This window comes from Galeopterus variegatus, unplaced genomic scaffold (genome assembly GCF_000696425.1).
Source record: "Galeopterus variegatus unplaced genomic scaffold, G_variegatus-3.0.2 Scaffold214, whole genome shotgun sequence".
NCBI lineage: Eukaryota > Metazoa > Chordata > Mammalia > Dermoptera > Cynocephalidae > Galeopterus > Galeopterus variegatus.
In genome coordinates, this window is record NW_007726325.1 from 415742 (window position 1) to 439014 (window position 23273).

General features: G+C 37.6%; 1 protein-coding gene across 2 annotated transcripts in view; it reads left to right on the forward strand.

Annotated features, from left to right (window-relative positions):
- The window catches only part of N4BP2 (NEDD4 binding protein 2), a 64205-nt gene extending 50441 nt beyond the window's left edge, over positions 1–13764 (forward strand). Inside the window, exons 16-17 of one of the 2 annotated variants that reach the window (XM_008565933.1) lie at positions 642–717; positions 13281–13764. In XM_008565933.1, coding sequence (XP_008564155.1) covers positions 642–687 — 46 coding nt within the window. In that variant the 3' untranslated portion in view covers positions 688–717; positions 13281–13764. Of the gene's footprint in view, positions 1–641; positions 4035–13280 lie in introns of those variants that run through there. The other variant, XM_008565932.1, reaches the window with a different exon arrangement.
- Positions 13765–23273: the final 9509 nt, after the last annotated feature.

Sequence of the window (23273 nt, forward strand, 5' to 3'; positions counted from 1 at the left end):
ATCACTATTCACTAACAGAAAATAACAAGAAGTCTGAGATTAAGGATCTGTTGATGGATAGATTCCCTGAGGATGTGTATTATGAAGAATCCCCACCCCCTTCCAATTTCAATTAGTATAGCATATTTTGTTTATACCATGTAATGAAATACTAGTTTAGCTACATTATAGAAAATGGTAGCATTAATTCTGAGCATGAAAACAGGTGACATTTCAGAGTTATTTTTACAAAAGGAGAGTAGTTAGACCAGTAGCATGTTGAAATTAATGATCTATTTTAGAGACTAGTGTTGAAATTTTACACTGAGCATGTTGAAAGCGTTACATGGATAGATAAATCTGTTATCAGAGATTTCTTCTTGGTGCTTTCATGATGCACAGAAGCAGTGTAATGCAGACACCCAGTGTCTTATCCTTCATACAGTGTATTCTTCTTCATGATGGTTAAATTCAGGTTTAAGAGGTTTTGAAAAATCATAAATTGCATTTACCAAATTAGTAACCCCAGCCTTAGGATTATATTTGTTTTGACAGTAGATGAAAAGGAATATAAACATAGATACTGGATGGTAAATATTATATTAAGCATAGGCAATCTTGAAATTTTTACCTTTAAAATAATTCTTTTCTCATTTCTGCAGGTTCTCTGAAATTAAACCAGGGTGCTTGAAAGTCATGCTAAAGTAAAATAGATGTCCTTGACTTAGAAGTATGAAGGTTTGTAGGTTAAAATTAGTTTTATTTGCAGCAATTCAGTCAATTCTACTCTAAACTTGTGTTTTATTAGAAATAATGTCAGTATAAAACAAAAAAATTATGATGTTTTTCAAAATTAACGAGTTTAATTTTTTACTGAATCAAATGCCGAATATGTTACCTGTTAAAAATATTAATGTGAATTTTTATTGATTATACAATGTCTAAGAAAATTATCAGCTGCAGTTTTAAAGTTTGAAGTGGTCTTTTTTTTTCGGATAGAATATGTTACCTTTGTATTAATTGTTGTTTGACATTTAGTAAAGTACTAAAGAATTCTATCAGAGGTATTTAAAGTGCTTTGAAACCTGGTTCATGCCCTTTAAAGGCTTGTATTAAAAGAAGAAAGAAGTAATAGTAGTAAAGAAAGAAAGGAGATCTGACAAGAACTCTTGAATACTTTTGCTTTCAAAACTAAATGCACAAAATCATTTTATTTTGCCATATCCTACAGGAAGGAAGACATGCTGTTGTTCTTTCTTTTGCTTTGTGCTCGTATATGATCTTGATCTCTTACCTTTTGTTCAAGTCTTCTATTATATATATTTTCTGGGAAGAAAGTTGGGTCTGAGATTATATTGCAGTTTTATACCTTCCATAAGCAGAAAAGTTTTCAGAGAAGGAGAAATGGTTAGATATGTACCAAGTGTTGCTGCCTTATAGAATTGCTCCTAGAACTGTGTGCATAGTACTGAATGGCTATATTTTTTATTTGAGACATACAATTTCTATACTACAGAAGGCCAAAATCTTATTAACTTAAAACAGATGTAGAAAACATTTTTGATATAATCATAAAAGGAATCTTGCAAATTAAAAGATTTTTACCTTTATTTTGATAAAGAGCCAACTTTCTGAAAGAAAACTTTCATTGATTTCTGTCGTTTGTTAGGTATTACCTCCTGTTAGTATGTAAATTATAATTTCCTTTACACAGGTTTAATGTGGTAAAGTGTAATTTTTCAGTATGAGACAATGGCTTAAATAAATGTAACTTGAGATATGGAGAATATTTTCAGCATATAGAATTTTAGCAAACAATTGTGTTGCTCTTTGTTAAGCTTAAAAAATCATTTGGATCAGGAATTATAGGATTGAGCTGTGTTAATGAAAGAATCTTGAATTATAGAATGGTTTCCCAAAAGAGCAAACATTTTAATGAAAATAAAATTCAAAAACACATGTTTTTATATGTCATGAATGCATGCTTTTAAAAGAAGAACCTATCATTGAATTTTATTTTCACGAAAGTAAGAATATGTGTTTATTATTTAGAAATGGTTAGTGGCTAGTACTGAAGTGTTATTCACGTTTTTATGTTTGCAATCATTTGTTTAAAAATCCCAACAATTTAACATACTTTTTGTAATGTCTAGAAGAGTTATATACATTAAAAATAAAGCAATTTCTTTCAATAACTTAGTATAAAACTATAATTGTTAGTTAACGAAATAAAATATTCTTATGTATAATTTGTATGATTTAAGAGATATGAAAAATAATTCTAAAACCTGGAGTCATTGGAGTGTATGCAGCTGCATATTCATTTTCTGTGTTTTTGTATTTCCTTGCCCAGTTTATAAAAACATCACTTTTGAGTACTTCAGCTAGACTTATTTCAATATTATTGCAATTATGATTAATGAGGGAGCAGTCAAAAGTAGTACAGGTGTGGTATTCTATGGACAGAAACATAAATGAAAGAAGCTGTGTTTTATGCTGTATCAACTTCAATTTTATGCCTTATTTTGGTAAATTTAGTGCTATTTCTTAATCATTATTCATAAGTATACAAATTTGAGCATCATGTGTATTTTTATCAAGATGTTTAATCCTAAACTGCCTCCTACCCTACTATCTAGCACAGTTTAAGCAGCACATAATTATGAAAGAAAAGTTTATAATCCCTCCTTTCTTCTTTTGCCCACTTCTAAATCCTGTATGTCAAAGGTAGTTTGGAGACTGAAGTTTTCACATATTGGTGCCAATACATGACTCATTAGAATGGCTCTTTGTAAACTTAATATTTTAAATTATTTTAGAAGTATAGCACTTGTGTAGTTTGGAAAGTTTTAGTGATGATTATATCCATTCAGTGTTTACCAGTATCTACCAGAGGAAAAAAGAACTAATGTGAACACCACAGGAGGTGTGCATTTGGACCAGGGAAAATCTTAACAGTGTTTTCAGTCTATCCATCTCCTTATTCCAACGTGAGAAATGGAAGCATGTTTTCTTACATTTATTGGCAATTCTTATATCTCTACATTATTTTCAAGTTGAAGTTTCTTCAGTTTATTAGTATCTGCATACTGTTTGCAATTCTATGGCCTTTAAATACAGAACATATTATATATAGCAGAAATTGTGACTTTAAAGTGTCTCGTGTATTATAACACATCGGGGAAAAGCTATACAATTCTTTTGGATGGTTTCCAGTCCTTTGTTTTGGTCTTTTTCTTTTTAATTTCAAGTGTTTTATATGCTTAGAAAATGGACACACATAATAGCAAGATTGGTTATTTCTGAGGTGGAAATTGGAAACTTTTGAAACTCAGGAAATTGCTCTGACAATGTTTTAACTGCTCTCAATTTAAGAAAATGACAAAATGTATAAAAAAGAGAAATAATGTGTGCTGTTTTTTCCAAGTGCTTTTACTAAGTGCTTTCTCATTGTGCAATGAGGTGAAGTTTGGTAATTTTTCTGTGTAGTGGTTAAATATTGCTTATTTTTTTTTACATGTAAAGAAAACAGATTTAAATGTGTGGCCCAAAAAAGTGTCATTTAAAAGGTAAAGTAAGTTTATGTAGAATGTATGTTAACGGTGCTTATTTTTAAAATGTAATTCAAGTTTACAGTATTACTTAATGCCTCTTTACAGAATTTAATAGAGAAATAAGGATAGAACACATCTACATCCCGAAGAGCCTTTTATAACTTCACATTATATGATGACAAAGTTTATTATTTTCCTTAAAGTTGAGCAATTGACTTTTATGGTCCAAATGATGAACTTGTTATTAATAAGTGATTGAATTAACTGGTGGACTTCTCATTAAAATACAGCATTGCAGCTATCATTTAGAGAATATGTTATAAAATTTTCAGACAGTGTATCAGAAACAAAATGTTTTCATTTGTACTATAAAGAAAATGTAATTTTGATGTTAACTCTGTACTTTTCTTTATTGAAAATATTTTATAACTTTGCTTTTAAATTTCTTACGAAACCATTTGCAAATTACCTACTTAATTTAATAAAAACACTTTAGCCACAGTCCCTGTGAGGAAATCCTTCATTTGGTGAGGTAAGGCTAGGGGTTTAAATATTTTAAAAAATTTTCATGTGTAACTTTGTAATTTTAGGGGAAGAAGGTCATAAAAATTTCATTTCTGTACCACAACTTTTCTTCTAGTTTAAATTATTTTGCTATAGCAAATAGGGGTCTGCTTTTGAACTATAAATAAATTGATTAGCTGTGATTTCTTTTTACACATGCTATATCTCTTGAGTGACATCAAAATTAAGAACTGTGTCTCTTGGGGACTACATTAAAGACCTTTGAACTTTATTCAACTCCAAAGCAGAATAATTTACTTATTTAGCAAGGACTTAAAAATATTTGTTCAAAAAATATTTATTGAGTACTCTTACTGGGGATACAGTGTTAACTGAGACAGAGCTTTTGTCTCTAGGTGTCGTATAATTATTCTCTTCAACTATTATGTGTATAGTGATTTATACTATGGAACACTTTTACGTACATTGTATTTTAAATCTCAGGAGCGTCTTATTAGATAAGTATCGCTATTCCAATCTAATGAGTAAAGACACACACTCTTAGAAAAGTTAATTGGTTTGCCAGATAGTGACAAAGGTATACAACTGGAACCTTGGTTCTCTGACTCCTGGTATAGAGCAACTGCATCTGAAATAAGAGTAAGAGTAGATCTTTAAAAAGAGATAATATCCTGTTATCCCCTCCTGAGAGAGGTATGGCTCCACAATATATGTGTATGAAAATCTGCCACTTACAAATCTGCGCTGCATCTGAAATAAGAGTAAGAGTAGATCTTTAAAAAGAGATAATATCCTGTTATCCTCTCCTGAGAGAGGTATGGCTCCACAATATATGTGTATGAAAATCTGCCACTTACAAATCTGCCTTCTTCCTTTATCCAAAGGAAGTTGGTATTTTGGAAAAACACAAAATGCCAATGGAAAAGATAAAAGTTTATTTCTCTTGTCATAAAATTCCAGGTCCAGGACTGATGGGAATGGAATGCTCTTTTCCATGAAGTTTTTTGGGATCTAGGAATTTTTTAGCTTACCACCTCTGCCAACCCAGGGTATGGCCCTCATTTTTCTCAGCCAGGGTGGGTGGCTAGAGCTCTAACCATCACATCAACATTCTATTGGAGGAAGGACAAAGAAGAAGGGAGCAAACAGCAGGTGCCAACAGTCTTAAAGGTGATTTTTGGAAGCTGCCACAGGACACTTCAGCTTACATCCTTTTGGCCAGAACTTAGTCATGTGATCATGTCTTGCTTCCAGGGAGGCAGGGAAATTGTCTATTTCAGATTGCCATATGTTCAGCTAAAATGTGTGTAATCTCTTGGAGGAAAGAGAATTTATGTTAGGGGAATGAATAGCAGTCTCTGACACATCATTTTAAATTACCATATGCAAATAATGTGAAAATTAGTTCTTAATACATTTCTTCAACAGATCTTTGTTGATGGCTTCTATGTGCTAGAAATAAAAAAAAAATCATGGTTGTATTGTTTTAACTTTATTCAAATGATATTAGTAACCAACATGGCTAATGGAATGGACTTTCACTTAATGACTTAACTGCTAATGTGATCCCTTTTGATCTGATAACTCAGTTATGGCAACTAGATTAGGTGTGTACGTTAGTTCTAGTGATACTGCTTAGTTAATTTATTTGTATATTGACTTTCATTTTCTCTTAAGCATTATTGTTCTGGAGCACTCATAGTAATCTCAATTTAGGTAAATTTATTTTGTTAGAGGTTATTTAATTTTAATAGCTAATGAATTATTTGCATTTTAACATTAGTGAAGTTTCAAAATAGAAACATTTCTTAACAGAAGTAAGGAATGACTATATTTTGGAGTAGAGAAATGACAGAGGACATGATCTTTCAGCAGTTCTATCTCTGGGCAGATACAGGAGCAGCCACAGTGTGTGAAAGTGGGATGAAGAAATGTGATGGAGTTATTACTTATTTTCAAGATATCACAAAATAGTCAATACTGAATATGCTTTCTTTCCTCTGGATTTAAAGGCATCAGATGTAAATATTTTTTTAAATAGGAAGCTATGAAAGAATGCATAAATACCCTTTTATTTGCTTTTAGTCTTGTCTTTAGGTATATAGATTGTGGGTTGCTATATAAATGGTATAACAAATGAAGTTCTATTTAAAATGATGTTCTAGAATGTTCTTGCTTGTGAAATTTTGGGAAATTTCAGGGGCTCTCTAAGGAAAACAAAAAATATTAATAGCATTCAACACTGGGCTTGGGACAAGTCATAACCATGGCATAAGGGAAGTGTTTTGGGGGAGGATTGCTGTGTACGATTCTGTTCTAGCCTTAATTAGGAAAGATACTAAGTGGCATGGACTAGCTCAATGAGTGCTCATGGAAGGAAGTATATTAGTTAAAGCATGTTTCTGGCATTGGTACATTAGCCTGCCCTATTTAATATAGGATATATGTATGTTGTGTGTGAGTTTCTTAGCTACTCAGACTGACCTTCCCACCTGGTGAGTTGGAAAACTAAAAAATTCTGGATGAAAATAGTGAAAACACCCTAAAAATATTGCATAGTTCATAAAGTAGTAGGGGCTTAGGCCGAAAATCTAAGTGAAAACATGTAGAGGTGCTTTTGCAAAAGGTGCCTCTGATCCTGACTCACCTTGAGTTTCAATTTTCAAAGTTTTGGGGTGCGGGGACAGAAGACAAAGGCCAGCAGACTTGGGGGCCAAAAGGAGGCACCCCATAAAGCTAGCACCCTAAAGGGCTTCATCCTCAGTGAGGATAAATTAGGCCTTCTTTCCCTCTCGCGGAAGGACTGCAAGGAATGTTGCCTTGGCACTGAGCAGATCAAGAAACCCTCCCTCCCCATCCAAAAAAAAAAAAAAAACTCAAGAAGTTGTGATCACTACTGTCCTTCACAGATTAACAAAGCCCAAAGTCACATCACCCAGGGTAGTAAAAGAAACCTTCAAGAAATGAATTGAGTTTAAAGAGGTTTCAGCCTAATGATGCCACTGTTAGCTTCCTGGCAGAGGTAAATGCAAATGTCAGGGAGAATGCACCTTCATCTTTGCGGGATTAAATCTGATCAAGCCTGTAGATCCAACAACCAACCTATAGGAATTACAGAGGAATATGTCAAACACCATCACTTGGATACAGTCACCAAAATACAGACTGCGGGAACCTCTAACAACACAGTTTCTCCAAATAACTTCAAAGAATTTAAAACCACACTGATGGAGGGAGAATTTATACATTAAGAATTAAGAGGCATATCAACCAATTGCAATCTGTGGACCTTTTTTTGGTATTAGTTCGACAAAAACTGACAAGACAATTGGCAATGTGAACATTGACCCTATAAAGAACTATTGCTACTGTAGGAATGACATGGTTATATTTTTTAAAGAGTTTACTTTTTAGAAAGATACATGCTGAAATATACATAAAATGATACAGTGTCTGGGATTTACTTCCAAATAAGATGGAGGAAATGGTTGGGGGTACTTACGAAACAAGATTGGCCATAAGACGGGAAATGTTGACGATAGGCATTCTTTGTACTATAACATCTACTTTTGAATATATTTAAAACTTTTAAAAAGTATTTTTACAAAGTTGGTGTAAAGCTGGAGAAGTGGATATAGATTTGGCTCTGGAATGACTTCCACAGCACTGCAGAGTTAGCAACCATAGTAGCTGCTACCTCTGCCATAATTTAAATGTGAAGAATCAGGAGGCCACCATGGCACCATTGCCATAACTGTCTCAATATACCCAGAGCTGGTGATGAGGTGCAGAAAAGTGTTGCAGGAAAACCTGACATGTCCACAACTTAACTTTTTAGCAGAATGGGCCATCGCAGTAGATAGATGGCCTCTATCTTCTGCCTCCCAAATCTCATTGAGTGTATCTAATTGGTGGAAGCTATTTTATATATAGAATTTTATCTGCAAGAGGGGTCTGGTAAATTAATTTTTAAACTTTCCAGCCTCTCCAGTACAGAAATGCTCATTAAAAAAAGTGGAGCTGGAGTGTGATTACCAGATGTCCATACTATTTTATATATAGAATTTTATCTGCAAGAGGGGTCTGGTAAATTAATTTTTAAACTTTCCAGCTTCTCCAGTACAGAAATGCTCATTAAAAAAAGTGGAGCTGGAGTGTGATTACCAGATGTCCATATTTACTACATTGATGGTACTTGTCAAACCAGACACTAGAAATAAAATGGGTTGACACTTGTCATAAAGCCCTTGCATGTCAACTGGCACAGGTATACCAGGAAGTACCCCAAGTCCAGGATAAACTTAGTACTCAATTGCCAATAATACACTTTCTTTGTTACTTAATGTAGCTTATTTGTATATTAAGACAAAAATGGATAAATTGAATATTGGAAAAATTTGCCATAGTTAAGATAAAACAGTAGGGTTCAAAGAAATTAATCTTTAGGCTAATTCCCTGAACTCCCTTTCCCCAGAGTAGTGATTCTCAAGCTATAGCATACAGAAGGATCATCCACAAAGTACTTAGTTAAAATATATATTTTTACCTCCCTTCAGACTTCCTGAATCAATCTGAGAAGGTTGGGCCCTTCATTTTAAATAAACACCCAATGTGAGTCTGATGCCCTTGGGCCACACCTTAAGAAATACTACCCTGGAGGTATAGCCCACCATACGAAGACTTTATCCTTTTCTTAGCTACTCAAGGTACTGTTCCTTGGCTTCTACCCCAATCCTGGTTTGCATGTTTGCAGTCATAACCAGTTCTGCCATGGGACACAGAAAGAAATCTGTATTCTTTTAAATTTACATGTAGTAACTTATTTAATCCTCATAACAAATCAGTGGAGGAAATTGAGGCACAAAGAGGTTAAGCACCTTACCAAGGATTACACAGATAGGAAGTGATGGCCAGGATCCAAATTAAGGCAGGCAGGCTCTAAAGTGTGTGCACTTAACCATGATGCTGTATTATCTTTCACTAAGCTAAGACTTGAAATTAATCAAGGAGAAGACCAAGATGCATTTTACTTGAGCTGTCTTAGTAAGCTAATGAAGCATACTGGCCTTACTGGAAGGCCCTTCAGATTTTCACTAAATTCTCTCCAAGGTTCTTATGGCTTCAGTCTACTGCCAAGTTCCAAAGCTACTCTCACACTTTTACATTTTTGTTGCAGTAGAACCCCCCTTTTGGTACCAAAATCTGTATTATCTATTGCTTTATAAGAAATTACCACAAAACATAGTGGTTTAAAACAACAATAAATATTATTCTCAAAGTTTTATAGGATTTGGGAGTGGCCTAGCTGGGAGGCTTTGGCTTGGAGTATTTACAAACAAGATTTTGGCCTGGGGTGTCAGTCATCTGAAGTCTGGACAGGCTGGGGAAGTCCACTTCCAAGGTGGTAGCTCACTCATGTAGCTTGTAAGTTGGTGCCATGTAATTGGTGAGAATCCTTAATTTCTCCCCATGTGGACCTCTTCAAAGGCTCTTTGAGTGTTCTTACAACATGGTGGCTGGCTCTGCCCAGAGTGAGCCCTTTATGAGAACAAAACCAGCTGCAATGCCTTTTATAACTAGTGTTGGAAGTCTCACCATTATCTGCTAAATTCTTATCTGTTAGAACCAAGTCACAAGTTCAGCTCACAGGCAAGCATAGGGGAATTAGCTCTACCTTTTGAAGGATAGCATGTCAAATAATTTGTGGACATATTTGAAAACCATTATGTTTATTATGTGCTAGGCACCACTAGGTAATTTGCAAATGTACCCAATATAATCTTCATAACCACCAAATGGGGTAGGTATTATTGCCCACATGGCAGACATTGTTGGCTTACTCAACAGGTATTCTTTCTTGTTATCACAACTGATTTTGTTCAGGTATCTGGTGGCAACGTGCTCAGGGAAGATTGACCCTTCTCTAGCCCCAAGAAGGTGAATTGTGATTGTTTGAAAAGCCAGTTGTGGCAATCCCATTTCCCTTTGCCAGTGATTGGTTAAAGGGTAAATAAATATATGACTGTGCCAAAGAGAATTCTACTAGGATAGTTCTAGGAAAGGGTTTCCTTTGTAATATAGAGAAGCACATGAGAGGAAATATTCTGTTCTTCAGCAAGACTTTGTGTCTATATGTGACGCCTGGAATTGCAGTCACCGTGTTGAAATCATAGAGACAAACCTAAGGCCCTTAGCCCATGCTAAGGTGGTGGAGCATACAGAGGAAAGAACTTCTGTTCTTGATGACGTCATTGAGCCCCTAACCTAGTCCTGGAACCAAATTTTGGCTCCCTTGTTATGGGAGACAATAAGCTACTTTTGGTTGGGTTTTGTGTTATTTACAGCTAAAAACTATATAATGAATATACCCCATTTTACAGACTGGGAAACACATAGATGATGTAAATTTCCAAAACTTTGCCAGCTAATAAAGCAGAGCCAGGTTTCAGACTGAGATCTGTATGTCCTAAGCGTCTGGTACTTGCTTGTTGTGTCAATTAAGTGATTTTTCTCCAGCAATTCTTAGGAGTCAGGGAGGAGAAACAGACATCAGTTGGTTTAAGCAGGGTTAGTAATTGGCAGACAGGTATGGTAGGGGTCAGTGTGGAAAGGAAGGGGGAAGGAATTCAGGGTACTGTACATAGAGGGTTGAAATGGTTGACTGTGAGATACAGGCTGGGTAAGGAGTCACTGGAATCCAGAGGGGGTTGATAGACTGGGAAAATGGAGGTGAGTAGTGAAGGTGTAGATGAAGTAAAGAAATTTGGAAAGTTTGAGGAAAGTGAAAGGAGGTTGTAGAAAGGGAGAGAATTTCAGAGTTCAAGATATTAGGGGTGCGGATATTTGTTCCCAACAGAGTTTGATTTGTGGCTGAGCTTGGAGTTAATGGTCATCAGAGTGGAGAAGGTCACAGAACTGATATCAAATTTCAGGATCATCCACTTTGTGTACATATTACCCAGGAAGGTGACAGGCGATAGAGTGGAGAGGAAGATTGAAAGCCAGTCTGCTGGAAGTATAGGTGAATTAAAAAAAAGTTTTCTTGGGCCGGCCCGGTGGCGCACTGGAGAGTGCGCCGCTTGGGAGCACGGTAGCGCTCCCGCTGAGGGTTCGGATCCCATGTGGAGACCGGTTCCCGCTCACTGGCTGAGCATGGTGCGGGCGCAACACTGAGGGTTGCGATCCCGTTGCCGGTCAGTAAAAAAAGACAAAAAGGAAAAAAAAAAAGTTTTCTTTATTTGCATGGTTTCCATCCTTCACACTGATAGGATCTGACTCACCACAGCCCCATTTTGAGGAAAGATTTATAAGGATTATTTTGCTTTAATCTGCTGCTTTGTACTGACTGGAGAGATGAGATGGATAGGGTCACCGGGAGGAGTTAAGAGGACAAAGTTGTGAGAAATGGAGTTTCCCTGGTCTTTCTGAACAATTCTTTGCAGTGGGACCTCACTGTTTTGTTTGAAGTTGTTTCTTCCTGTTTTTTTATTCATCTGAATTTATGAAAACCAATAAAATATACTTTAAAAAATTATCCAATATATCGGATTATTATGGTTTCACTATTTATAGAAACAATTGAGAATTGATGGCAACTCTCCTGAATCTCTTTGCTAAGACTATGAGGGGGATGGGGCTATATACTAAGAAGAGATCACTGTCTCTTTAAGCTCCGAACTAAGTTTGTCTTTTCATTGTTCTGTCTTTTTAGGTAAAATTAATTTTTTCACTCCAAAAGTAATTTCTGGCAGTTGGTTACTTAGGAATCTATTTTTAATGCATCTTATTAATTTTGTATTACACTCATGAAATGATTAGCTAGAATTTCTGAATATAGTTTTTCCCTTGGCCCTTATATTTCTTGTTAATAGTCATGTTAATAGTTTTAGGTCATATGCTTGTGATTTTATTGTAAGCTAACTCAAGTCTTTTTTTGGAAGTAGGAAGGATAAAAATCAGTCAGTCTATATTTTTGAGGGAAAAAGAAACAAGGTGCAAAGGGAGACTCACAGTGTGACCCCCTTTTTTTTTTAAGGATTTATGTAGATAGATCTATACATCTCTGTGTACATATACGTATGTATGTATGTGTATACACACATTAATGCAAACCCTCATATAGAGTGATTAGAATAGATTCCAGGCCCCTCATGACTCAGCTTCAGGAGTGTCATGTTCAGAAGACAGTAAAAGTAATTCTAATCTTTATTTGTATTCCTCAGAGAACTTACATAAAACACTCTTGTTTTATATAACACAAGTTATATAAATGTAACGTATGAACACCTCTTCAAATCTGCTTTCCCCACATATTCTTTCTGTCTCTTCTGTCTTATTCTCATATCCTGTAGATAGCTCAGAACGTCTGTCTCCATGTTTTTTACTCTCCCCCTTTAACCAAAATCCTCCCTGATACCTCTGCTAGTGCTTGGCTTCATCTATCACCCCTTCCTCTTACTTTCCAACTCTCCACCCAACCCCTTGTGAATAATAGTGCTGGGCCTTTTGCACATAAATCTTTCATCTCAACTCCAAGGTTTCTTGTAATCCTCCTCCCTTCCCCCGCCCCCCTTACTGATCCTATCTAGTAAGACAATGTGGGGTGGGGATGTGGGGAGTAAGAAGTGCTCAGGGTGCAAATGTCTGAATTTTTTTGTTAGTAGGCAGAAAGGAAGCTAGGAATACTCACACAGCAATAATTTTTGTCCCTGTTTCACATGAATTTCTGAAAGATTCTGTAAGAAACTGTGAACAGCAGGTTACCTTGGGGATAGGTCTGGGGAGTCAGAAGTAGGAGAGGGAGATTTTACTCTCATTGTCTGGACTTTTTTCTTTAAAAACTGTATTAGAAAACCATTTTAAACAGACAAAATTAAATTAATGAATGTTTTAAAATATACTGGAAATGTGATATTTGATATTAGAGTGAGTTATCTAGTGTATGTGTATTTTATTATATTTTACCTTAGGCTGCTTTCTAGTACCAAATATTGTAATCAGATAATTGAGCTGGTGTCTGTAATGATCCAGTAGTATCAGGAAAAGCATTAATCTACCTTTTCAAACTCTAAAATTGTTACTATAACTGCTAGAAGGGAGGACAAATCCAGGATAGGAGTTTCAGAGTGACTTACATGAGATAAACCAAGTTTAATAGAAACAAATATCCTGAGCTGAATAAAGGCTTATATTTGCAAGTTGAAAGTGCTCTCTAAATTCTAGGTGGGATCGATGAGAAAAAAGACACCTAAACATATTCTGACAGAATTCCTGGATCTTAAGGTTAAAGAGAAAAATCTCATAAGTTTCCAACCAGAAAGAAGTTATTTACAATTGGAAGAGAATTGTACTGGCATCAGACAATGGAATCATATCTATAACCTATTGAGAGAAAAGGAAAGTAACCCAAGAAGTCTCTTTCCAGCCAAGCATCCATCATTCATTCACCAGCCAAGGTGAAAGAGATGCAGAAATGTAAGGATTCCAAGAATATATCACCCATATACTCCCTTCTGAAGAAACTATGAAAAGAAGACTCTAACTGACCAGCAAATTAATGAGACTAGACATTTCAAGAAAGAAGATGAAGTAGAAAGGAAAAATGATGAGTGAACAATGAGCCTTGTAATATTCATGGATGACAGAATGACTGGAAGTGTGTACTATATGTGTTAAATAAAGATGCTTAAGATAAATGAGACTTACCTAATGAGAGCCTGGGAGTAAAAGCTGCCAAATTTTTCAGCAAAACCCAAGAGGTGGGGTTGGGGAATGGGGAGTAAGAGGTAAAAACAATCTTAAAAAATATCTTGTTGGGGGTGGAGGGAAAGTATCAGGGAATAGAGTAACTTGGTAGGGAAATAGTATCTTTTCACATAATAGCAATAAAATATGTGATGCATCTTTAAACAAGAACACAACTAGGGCTGGCTGGTTAGCTATGTTGGTTAAGAGTGTGGTGCTAATAATACGAAGGTCTGGGGTTCAGTTCCTGTACTGGCCAGCTGCCCCCCAAAAGACCCCATCACTACTGCAATGAGAGAGCGTAATATCATTTTGAGCTTGTAAGGGGAAGAATAAATTGTAACTTGATCATAGCAGTAAATATAAAGGAAAAGAAAAAAGGAAATTAAAGAAATAAGTTTAATAGTAAGCATAAGCAAGAGAGGAATAAAATCAAGAATATCAGTGGTTATATTAAATGTAAATGAGTTTAAGTTTTTATCAAAGACCATCAGATTGAATTAAAAACAAACTCAGTTATATGTTGTCTACAAGAAACTTAAAGTGATAAAAGAAATAGTTAAAGTGATTATTATGCTTATGGATTCTGTGGGTCGGGTATTTGGACAAAGCAAAAGAGAGACTGAAATCACAATGGAGATGTTTTGTTTCTTCTCCATGGTGTCTGAGGCCTTGTTTGGAAGACAAGAAAGCAGAGGACCCAAAGGTCAATTCTGGATTGGAAAAGCAATACCACATACATGCAAACAAATTAAAAATGTGGATTTTTTTGGTGGCTGGTCGGTACAGAGATCTGAACCCTTGACCTTTATGTTATAACACCACACTCTAACTGAGCTAACTGGCCAGCCTTAAAAATTAGGGTATTTTTAATATCAGAAAAGGTGGGCAAACTTAATGACCTATTCAGGGAGAAGAACATTAGATGTAAAAGATGTAATACATGAAGGTGTGCATCAAACAACATAATAGCTAAATATATATAAATAAAAAATTTATAAATGCAGGGATAACTTCATAAAAATGAAAGCAGGTTTTACTGTACCTCTTCCAGAACTAAGATCTAGTAGACAAAAAGTAAGACCATAGAGAAACTAATAGACACACTTGCTTTAATAAATATATACAGAATCATACATTCCATCAGAATATATATTTCCGGGCCGGCCCGGTAGCACACTGGAGAGTGCGCCGCTTGGGAGTGCGGTGGCGCTCCCGCCGAGGGTTCGGATCCCATGTGGAGACCAGTTCCCGCTCACTGGCTGAGCGCGGTGCGGGCGCAACACCGAGGGTTGCGAGCCCGTTGCCGGTCCCCGGTACGGGCGTGACACTGAGGGTTGCGATCCCGTTACCGGTCAGTAAAAAAGACAAAAAGGAAAAAAAAAAAATATATATATATATATATATATATTTCCAATGGCCATTGACTATTTACAAAAATTGATCATAAGCTTGGCCACCAAAAAAAAAAAAATCTTAAAAGTAGAGATTTTTATATTTCACGTATCTGATGAAATTAGAAGTAAATGAATAAAATTAGAAATGTTTAAAAGACTTGGGCCAGCCCGTGGCTCACTTGGGAGAGAGTGGTGCTGAGAACACCAAGGCACCGGGTTCGGATCCTATATAGGGATGGCTGATTAGCTCACTGGTTGAGCATGGTGCTGACAACACCAAGTCAAGGGTTGAGATCCCCTTACCAGGCATGTTTGGAAAAAAAAAAAAGATGTTTAAAAGACTTAAAAATTTTAGCCAGTTATTTGAAATTTAAGATGACCCTCCTAATTCTTGCATCAAATTAGAAACTAAGTTGACTCTGTAAAGCAAAAAAAAGGAAGACTCAATACAACCAAACCTGTAAGATCTAGCAAAAACTGTACACAAAGAAATATTAGAACTCAGTGCTCATCTTAAAATACTGTAAAAATAACCATAAAAGAGAATAGAGGAAGAAATTTATAAAAAGAAAGACTATATTAATAAAATGTAGAAAGTAGCAGAAAAGAGAAATCAAAAGTTTCCTCTCGGGCCGGCCCGGTGGCGCACTGGAGAGTGTGCCATTTGGGAGCGCGGCGGCGCTCCCACCGAGGGTTCGGATCCCATGTGGAGACTGGTTCCCGCTCACTGGCTGAGCGTGGTGCGGGCGCAACACCGAGGGTTGCGATCACGTTGCCAGTCCCCGGTGCAGGCGCGACACTGAGGGTTGCGATCCTGTTACCGGTCAGTAAAACAGACAAAAAGGAAAAAAAAAATGTTTCCTCTCCCAAAAAGGTGAATACTTTATGAACTAGAAGGTAACAAAACACAAAAACCCAAAACAAAACTAATAAATTAAAATACACATTTAGGGCCGGCCCGTGGCTCACTCGGGAGAGTGCGGTGCTGATAACACCAAGGCCCCGGGTTCGGATCCCATATAGGGATGGCCGGTTCGCTCACTGGCTGAGCGTGGTGCTGACAACACCAAGTCAAGGGTTAAGATCCCCTTACCGGTCATCTTTAAAAAAATTAAAAAATAAAAAAAAAAATACACATTTAACTTAGCAAATCTACACTGAATTCTTATAGAAATAAAAACATAGTCTGAAGATGTATGAGTATATTCAAAGATATTTACTGCAGTAATGTTCATAGTGGCAAAAACTGGAAACAGTGAATGCCCTTGGAAAGGGAATATTGAAGCCATACTGTCAAACATATACAGCCACTCAGAAAGGTGTTAATCCTGTTCCAGTTGCCATGTAGCAAATTTCCCCACAATTTACATAAGACAACAATTCCAGTTCCTGTTTGAGTTGCCATGTAACAAATTTCCCTACAATTTACATAAAACAACAGTTTCATTATGCTTAATATGCTTAATTTCTGTGGGTCAGGAATTTGGACAAGACATAATAGAGACTGAAATCACAATGGAGATGATTCTCCATGACCTCATTTGGAAGACAAAGCTGAGAAGGACCCAATGGCCAGTTCTGGAAACATCTGCAGGGCATTCACTCACATGTCTGCCATTTTGGCTGTTGGCTGAGACCATAGCTAGAACTGTTTGTCACAATGGAGATGATTCTCCATGACCTCATTTGGAAGACAAAGCTGAGAAGGACCCAATGGCCAGTTCTGGAAACATCTGAAGGGCATTCACTCACATGTCTGCCATTTTGGCTGTTGGCTGAGACCATAGCTAGAACTGTTTGCCAGAACTTCTACAAATGGGCTTCCAGTGTAACCTGGGTTTCCTCACAACATGTGGTGGAGTGAGGGGCCGTATCATTTTTTCTAATCTAGTCTTAGAAGTCATACAGCATTGCTTCTGCCACATTCTATTTGTCAAGACAGTGTCAGGCCCACCCGGGTTCAAGAGGAGGGGAAATGGACTCCACATTTTCTACAGGAGAATGGCAAGGTTCTGGAAGAGTATGTGGAGCATGACATTGTGGCAATTTTTTAATAATACAGTCTACCACAGATTCATACCGGTTAACTTGGAGGGCATTCCATGATGTATTATATTGTTAAGCAAACAAACAAAAATCAGAAAAATGTATATAATTTTGTTTTTGTAAAACAGTTAAGGGCAACTGATATATGTGCATATTTATGATTATATGAACAGGTAAAAGTCTATGTAAAGATAAACAGTAGATAGTTAACTTTGGTTGAGGGTAGTGGGCCAGACTGGGTGCAGAGGTGGACAAGATGGTGAAAGGATATGCATACCTACGTACATATGTACAAATACAAGAAAGTGCTAGTAGGAGAGAGAAAACGATGGAGAGTGGGTGTGACAAAGTTGCATGTATGTGTGGGTTCTGAAGAACAATGTTTAGAACAGTGGAAAGGACTATATGATATGGACCAAAGGTCGTGAGCTTCACAAGCAGCAGCATCTCTAGGTAGCTCTGATAATTAAGATCAGGGAACTACCCATTTTATTGCTTATGTTAACAAAATAGGCTTGAGTCCAAGTGATGATCCTATTATCAGGAAAGGCAGTTTTGCTTTTCTTGAAGAAGAGGTTTCTGCTAAAATTTTATTCTGCTATTGTTTTTAGAAGAATGTTGTGTTGGCAATCTTGCTAACCTATTGGGCCAATATCTGAATTGGTTACATCCTCTCTATGGTTTCAAAGTTTTAAGTGACTAGTTATAAATGATAATGGAAAGATTACTTTCAGATGTCTAAATGTTACATTCCTCTTGGTGTATCAATATTGCTTTTTGTTTTGGAAACACTATGATGTGTGATTAAGTGATGTATATGTACCTGTTAGCACTTACATGGGAACCAATTATCTATACCTTTCTTTGCTCGCTTGCTTTGGGGTTTTTTCCTAATCACTAGTACTCTGAAGAGGTTGGGCAGAGGAAAAGAGTCTAAAAACTAAGCCAAGGGTTATTGCTTTGTCTAGAGTTCTCAGATAAGGCTGGTTACATGAAGCTTGAAATCAGTAGAAGTCAGCCAAGGAATTCACTTTTATTCCCAGAACTACCTAGAATCAAAGAGGCCAATTTTCTCTGAAACTGTAGATGACTGTTGTTCTTTTAATTCTTTATAGATGGATTCTATCCCCAATAGTGGCCATAATTCAGAATTGAGTATGACATATCTGAGGACTTTTTACCACCAGAGGTCAGAAACTAGCCCGTGAATACTGCACTTCCTCCATCAAGAGAGCTCTAGTAGATGATGTTTTATGTATTTTTTATTTGGTTCACACTTCTGATGAGGTTCAGAATATTTACCAGATACCTTTGAGGTTTGAAAGGACCTCCTGTATCTTTTTTATGCCAAACTTTAACAACCGGATTACTTGGAGTCTTCACTATAATCTACCCTCAATGATTAACCTCAATTTTTTTTTTGTCTTCTTGCTATACACACTGACCATCCCAACTTGTTTTTATTGTGGTAGTAATAAAATAAAAAAGAAAATGAACCAGTTAAACTCCTAGTAAGAACACATGGATGAGCTTAACATATCTCATCCATTTTTTGTGTCCTAATTGGAAATTGTTGACTGGTTTTTTTTTGGCTGTATCTTTTTGGCCAGATGCTACTAAATAAGATCATTTCCTGTTTAGTAGCTATATCAGGTTTGGCATTAACTTAAATGATTGAGTTAATGTGTCACGGGCCATTTAGGACAGTGCACTTGTTTTTCAAATATCCTCATTTTGCTCAGTGATGTTTTTTCTACTTTAGTTCCTCTTTGATGTGCTGAGAAGGGATTGAAACTAGGGAATAAGTGATATGAAATGTAGTTTTACATGTTTACAGTTGAGAGATTTATTTAATTTGGGGGGAACTCGTTTGAGAATTCAGTTTTAATATTTCATTGAAGGCAGATTGGTGTATTTTATTTAGTGGTGTCTAGTTTAATGATTTTATCAGTTATTGTGGAATTTGGTAGAGGCATTTAGATATATTTAGCCTATCTTGATGGGTTGCATATTGAAGGGTATGAGCTTCTGCTTTTCTCAGGCTCTCTTCTGCCCTTGGCAAATCCTTCCAAAGTGAGGTTCCAGGGTATGCTGTCACCTTCATTGTTTGTTGTGGCCCCATCCCTAATGCCAGGAACCAGACCGGAAAACAGGAGCTGAGCTCCAGGAGAGGGCTGCCGACCCCCTTGGCAGGAGGGGGGAGTGCCAGCTTGTTTCTTACCTATTGATGCCAAGCATGGTGTCCTGCTGCCTTTGCTCCCAGAGATAATGCTGGGTGATAGTCCACATGCAGCATGGACAGAGAACCAGTTTAGTGTTGTCTGATGCCCTTTGGGTTTAGCTTTGGATTACAGCCTAAGATGTTGATGGGTGTTATGGGTTGAATTGTGTCCCCCCACCAAATCATATTCAAGTCTTAACCCCCAGTACTTAAGAATATGATATTAATTGGAGGTAAATCTTTTCAGAGGTAATTATGTTAAAATGGGGTCATTTGGGTGGGCCCTAATCCAAAATGGCTGGTTTTCTTATAAAAAGGAGAAATTTGGACACAGAGCTATGCATAAAGGGAAGACTGTGTGAAGACATAGGGAGAAGATGGCCATCTACAAGCCAAGGAGAGAAGCCTGGAACAGATCCTTCCCTCACACCCCTCAGGAACCAACCCTGCTGACACTTCGATTTTGGACTTTCAGCCTCTGGAACTGTGAGACATAAATTTCTGTTGTTTAAGCCATCCAGTCTGTGGCATTTTGTTAGTGGAGCCCTAGCAAACTAATACAGTGAGGTTGGATCAGTTCACTCAGCAGTGTGTGTTCAAATCTGTGAGAATGACCATTTCACTGCCACCTTCTCAACAACGTGTATTGTCATATCTTAATACTTCCCAGTGTTCAGCACATGCCTGGGTAAAGTAGTATTAATGTTTGTTAAATCAGTAGATGAATGATTGTGTTGAATCTCTGAACTTTTTTGCTTTTTTGCAAAAGCAGCACCCAGTATTCCCTGTAGGTATCTCTGAGAATATGTCCAGTTGATACCTTCTCGATGTTGACAGTTTGCTTCCTCATTTCCCCCTCCTCTTCTCCCTGTCTCTCCACTCCCAGCCCAGAAGAGAGGAAGGTCTTCACCTACATCTAACTCTACTTTCACCATCAGTAGAGGGCACCATTGCACACCAGTCCAACTTCCCTTTTAACTCCTTGTCTTCTCAGAGGGACAGGTTTAGGAAACCTCTCTTCTCCCACCTCAGAAAATTGCTCAGATCCTGGGTGTGGCAACCCAAAGTTACAAAAAGCAATTGACTGCATAACCCCAGGTACTCTCTGGAAGGCACCCCATGATGACAAAGTTCTTGCTTTGAATATAACTGGATGAGAATTTGAATGTGATTTCTGCCATGTAAGGTGCTGTGGGGATACAGTCCCTACCCTTAAGGATTTATGCAATAGCAGGAAAGACAATAGGACACACACTGCTACACTATGAGGCAGCATTTATGATAGCACTACATTAGAGATACATGGAAAGGCTATGGGGAAAGAGAAGAAGAGTTTATTTTGACCAGGACAACCAGGAAAGGCTTCACAGTGATGAAGCATCAGATGGAGATGGAGGGAAATGTGCTCTGTGCAAGGAGACAATGTACACAAAACTCAAAGTTATGGTCAGGGTATTTTCAACAACACCCTCCCTTGTAAAGCAAGCCTGAAAACAGGCTGACATTCAGTGGGTATATACCAATGTGAGTGGACCAGTTAGTCACAGTCAAACTGTGTTCTCACTGTGCGGAGTCTGGGTGGGACTCTTGTTAATTATTTTGATTATCACCCCTTATTGGTAAGCCAACCATACTTCCTTTTCTCTGCATTACAACTTTCTCTCTCCTCTTCTCCTTCCCCATACTCTTCCCTCTTCTTTTCTTATCTTCCTTTTCTTTTCTCATTTTTTCTTTCTCCAGAACTGATTGCAAGAAATAGAAGGTACAGATTTGAGGTTTCCTCTCATAAACTTTTCTTGACTTATTTTTGATTGTAAAAGCAATAGTGCTTGTGAGAAAAACACTGAAAATATAAAAAAAGATATAAAGAAGAAAAGATTTAAAAAGTCTCCATTAATCCTATTCAAAACAAACAACTGGATAGCTATTATCAAAAGGACAAGAGTTAACAAGTGCTGGTGAGGGTGTGGAGAAAAGGGAACCCTTGTACAGTGCTGGTGGGAATGTATATTGGTGTAGCCATTATGGAATATACTATTGAGTTCCTAATAAAAAATTGTTTTAAAAAATTTATCTTTTACATCCTAAGATATTGTGGAGCAGTTGGGGGGAGGGAAAGAGGGGAAGGAGGATGGGGATAGGGTGGGAAGAAGAGGGTGGGAGATGTGGTGTGAACCCGTGACACCCCCTCATTCTGGCAGGGGAGCCTGGGGTGTTTCCAGCGGCAGCCTGGTGGTCGTCACTGGGCTGGATGCGGTTGTAGAGGGGGCATGGCTGAGGCCCTCGGCCACCCACCATCCCAGTTTGGGAGCCCGAGGGGCTTCCGTTCCCTCTAGGTTTTACAGGTGTTCTTTGGTGGTGTTAGACCTTTACTGGTTAATGTCAGAACTTTGTCTCTGATCTGTGGGTTTTCTTTCACTATTCCCACCACTTAAACTCTGCACTAGAACTAATTTGCTGTCCTTTGCTTACTTCTAAAATGGGGGAACTTCCTGTGGGGACCAGAATTTGAGCCCTGTGGTTGAGCTAAATTGCTGCTTTGCTGCTGATTCTCTGGGGAAGGCTTTTTGTGCAGCTCAGTTTTTAACTGTTGACCTTGTAAGCACTTCCAGGTCTGGGTTGTGTGGAGACTCTGGTCTGGGCCTGTGTCTTTTCAGCAAACTGCCCCTCCTCCAGTTCCATATTCCTGACCAGTCTCCACTGGGTGGTCCTGTGCTGATTGGAGGGCAGATCAGCTATCCATGCTGTGCCTCAGTATTCCCCCAGTGGCTCGTGTCCCCCACTGCCCACACTCCAAACACTTCCATGCGATGGGCCATTCACAGTTCCCTTGTGGTGACTCACTGGCCGCTGAGTGGGTTCTTTTTTCAGTTGTTGTGGCCCCTCACTCCTATGTGGGTCCACAGGAACCCTGTTAGTGGTCTTGCTGGCCGGTAGACCACCAAGGCCCTCTTCTACCCTACGGCCTCCAAGCAACTTCATACAAAAGGCACAGCTGTGGCTTTTGCCAGCTCTTGCTTCGTGTGCTCATGAGGGCCAGCCTTGAAATGGCCGGGGCTTGAAATGGTCGAGTTGGTCCTTTCTGTCTCTCATCGTCGGTTCTCCTGCCTTCATGAACTCCATAGGTCTCTCTCCCTTTTCCTCTGAGCTCTAGTGGCCCCAGCTTGGCAGTTCGTTGTTTTTTAATAGTTGTAAATTGGTTGATTGTGGGAGAAGGTGACACTGGGTACCGACTATTCCACTATCTTGATCCCCTAATAAAATTAAAAATAGAATTACCATATGACCTAGCAATCCCTCCTCTGGCTGTATACCTAAAGGAAATGAAATCACCATCTTGTAAAGATATCTTCACTTCCATGTTTATTGCAGCATTGTTTGTCATGGACAAATGGATAAAGAAACTGGTGTACACACACACACACACACACACACACACACACACACACAATGGAGTATTATTCAGAATTAGAAAAGAAGATCCTACCATTTGCCACAACATGGATAAAACTGGAGGACATTATGCTAAGTAAAATAAGTCAGAAAGAAAAATATTACTTATGTGGAATCTAAAAAAACCCAAAAAACCAAATGTACACAGACTGAGAACAATGGTTACCAGGGGCAGGGTGGGGGTAGGAGGAAATGGTTAGGTGTAAGACAAAGGATATAAAGTAGCAGATATGTAGGATGAACACATCTAAAGATCTAAAGTACACCATGAGGACTATAGGTAATAATAAGGTATTGTATTCAGAAGAAAAAACCCCAACTGTTAACACTTTGGTGATTTGCCTTTTTGCTGTG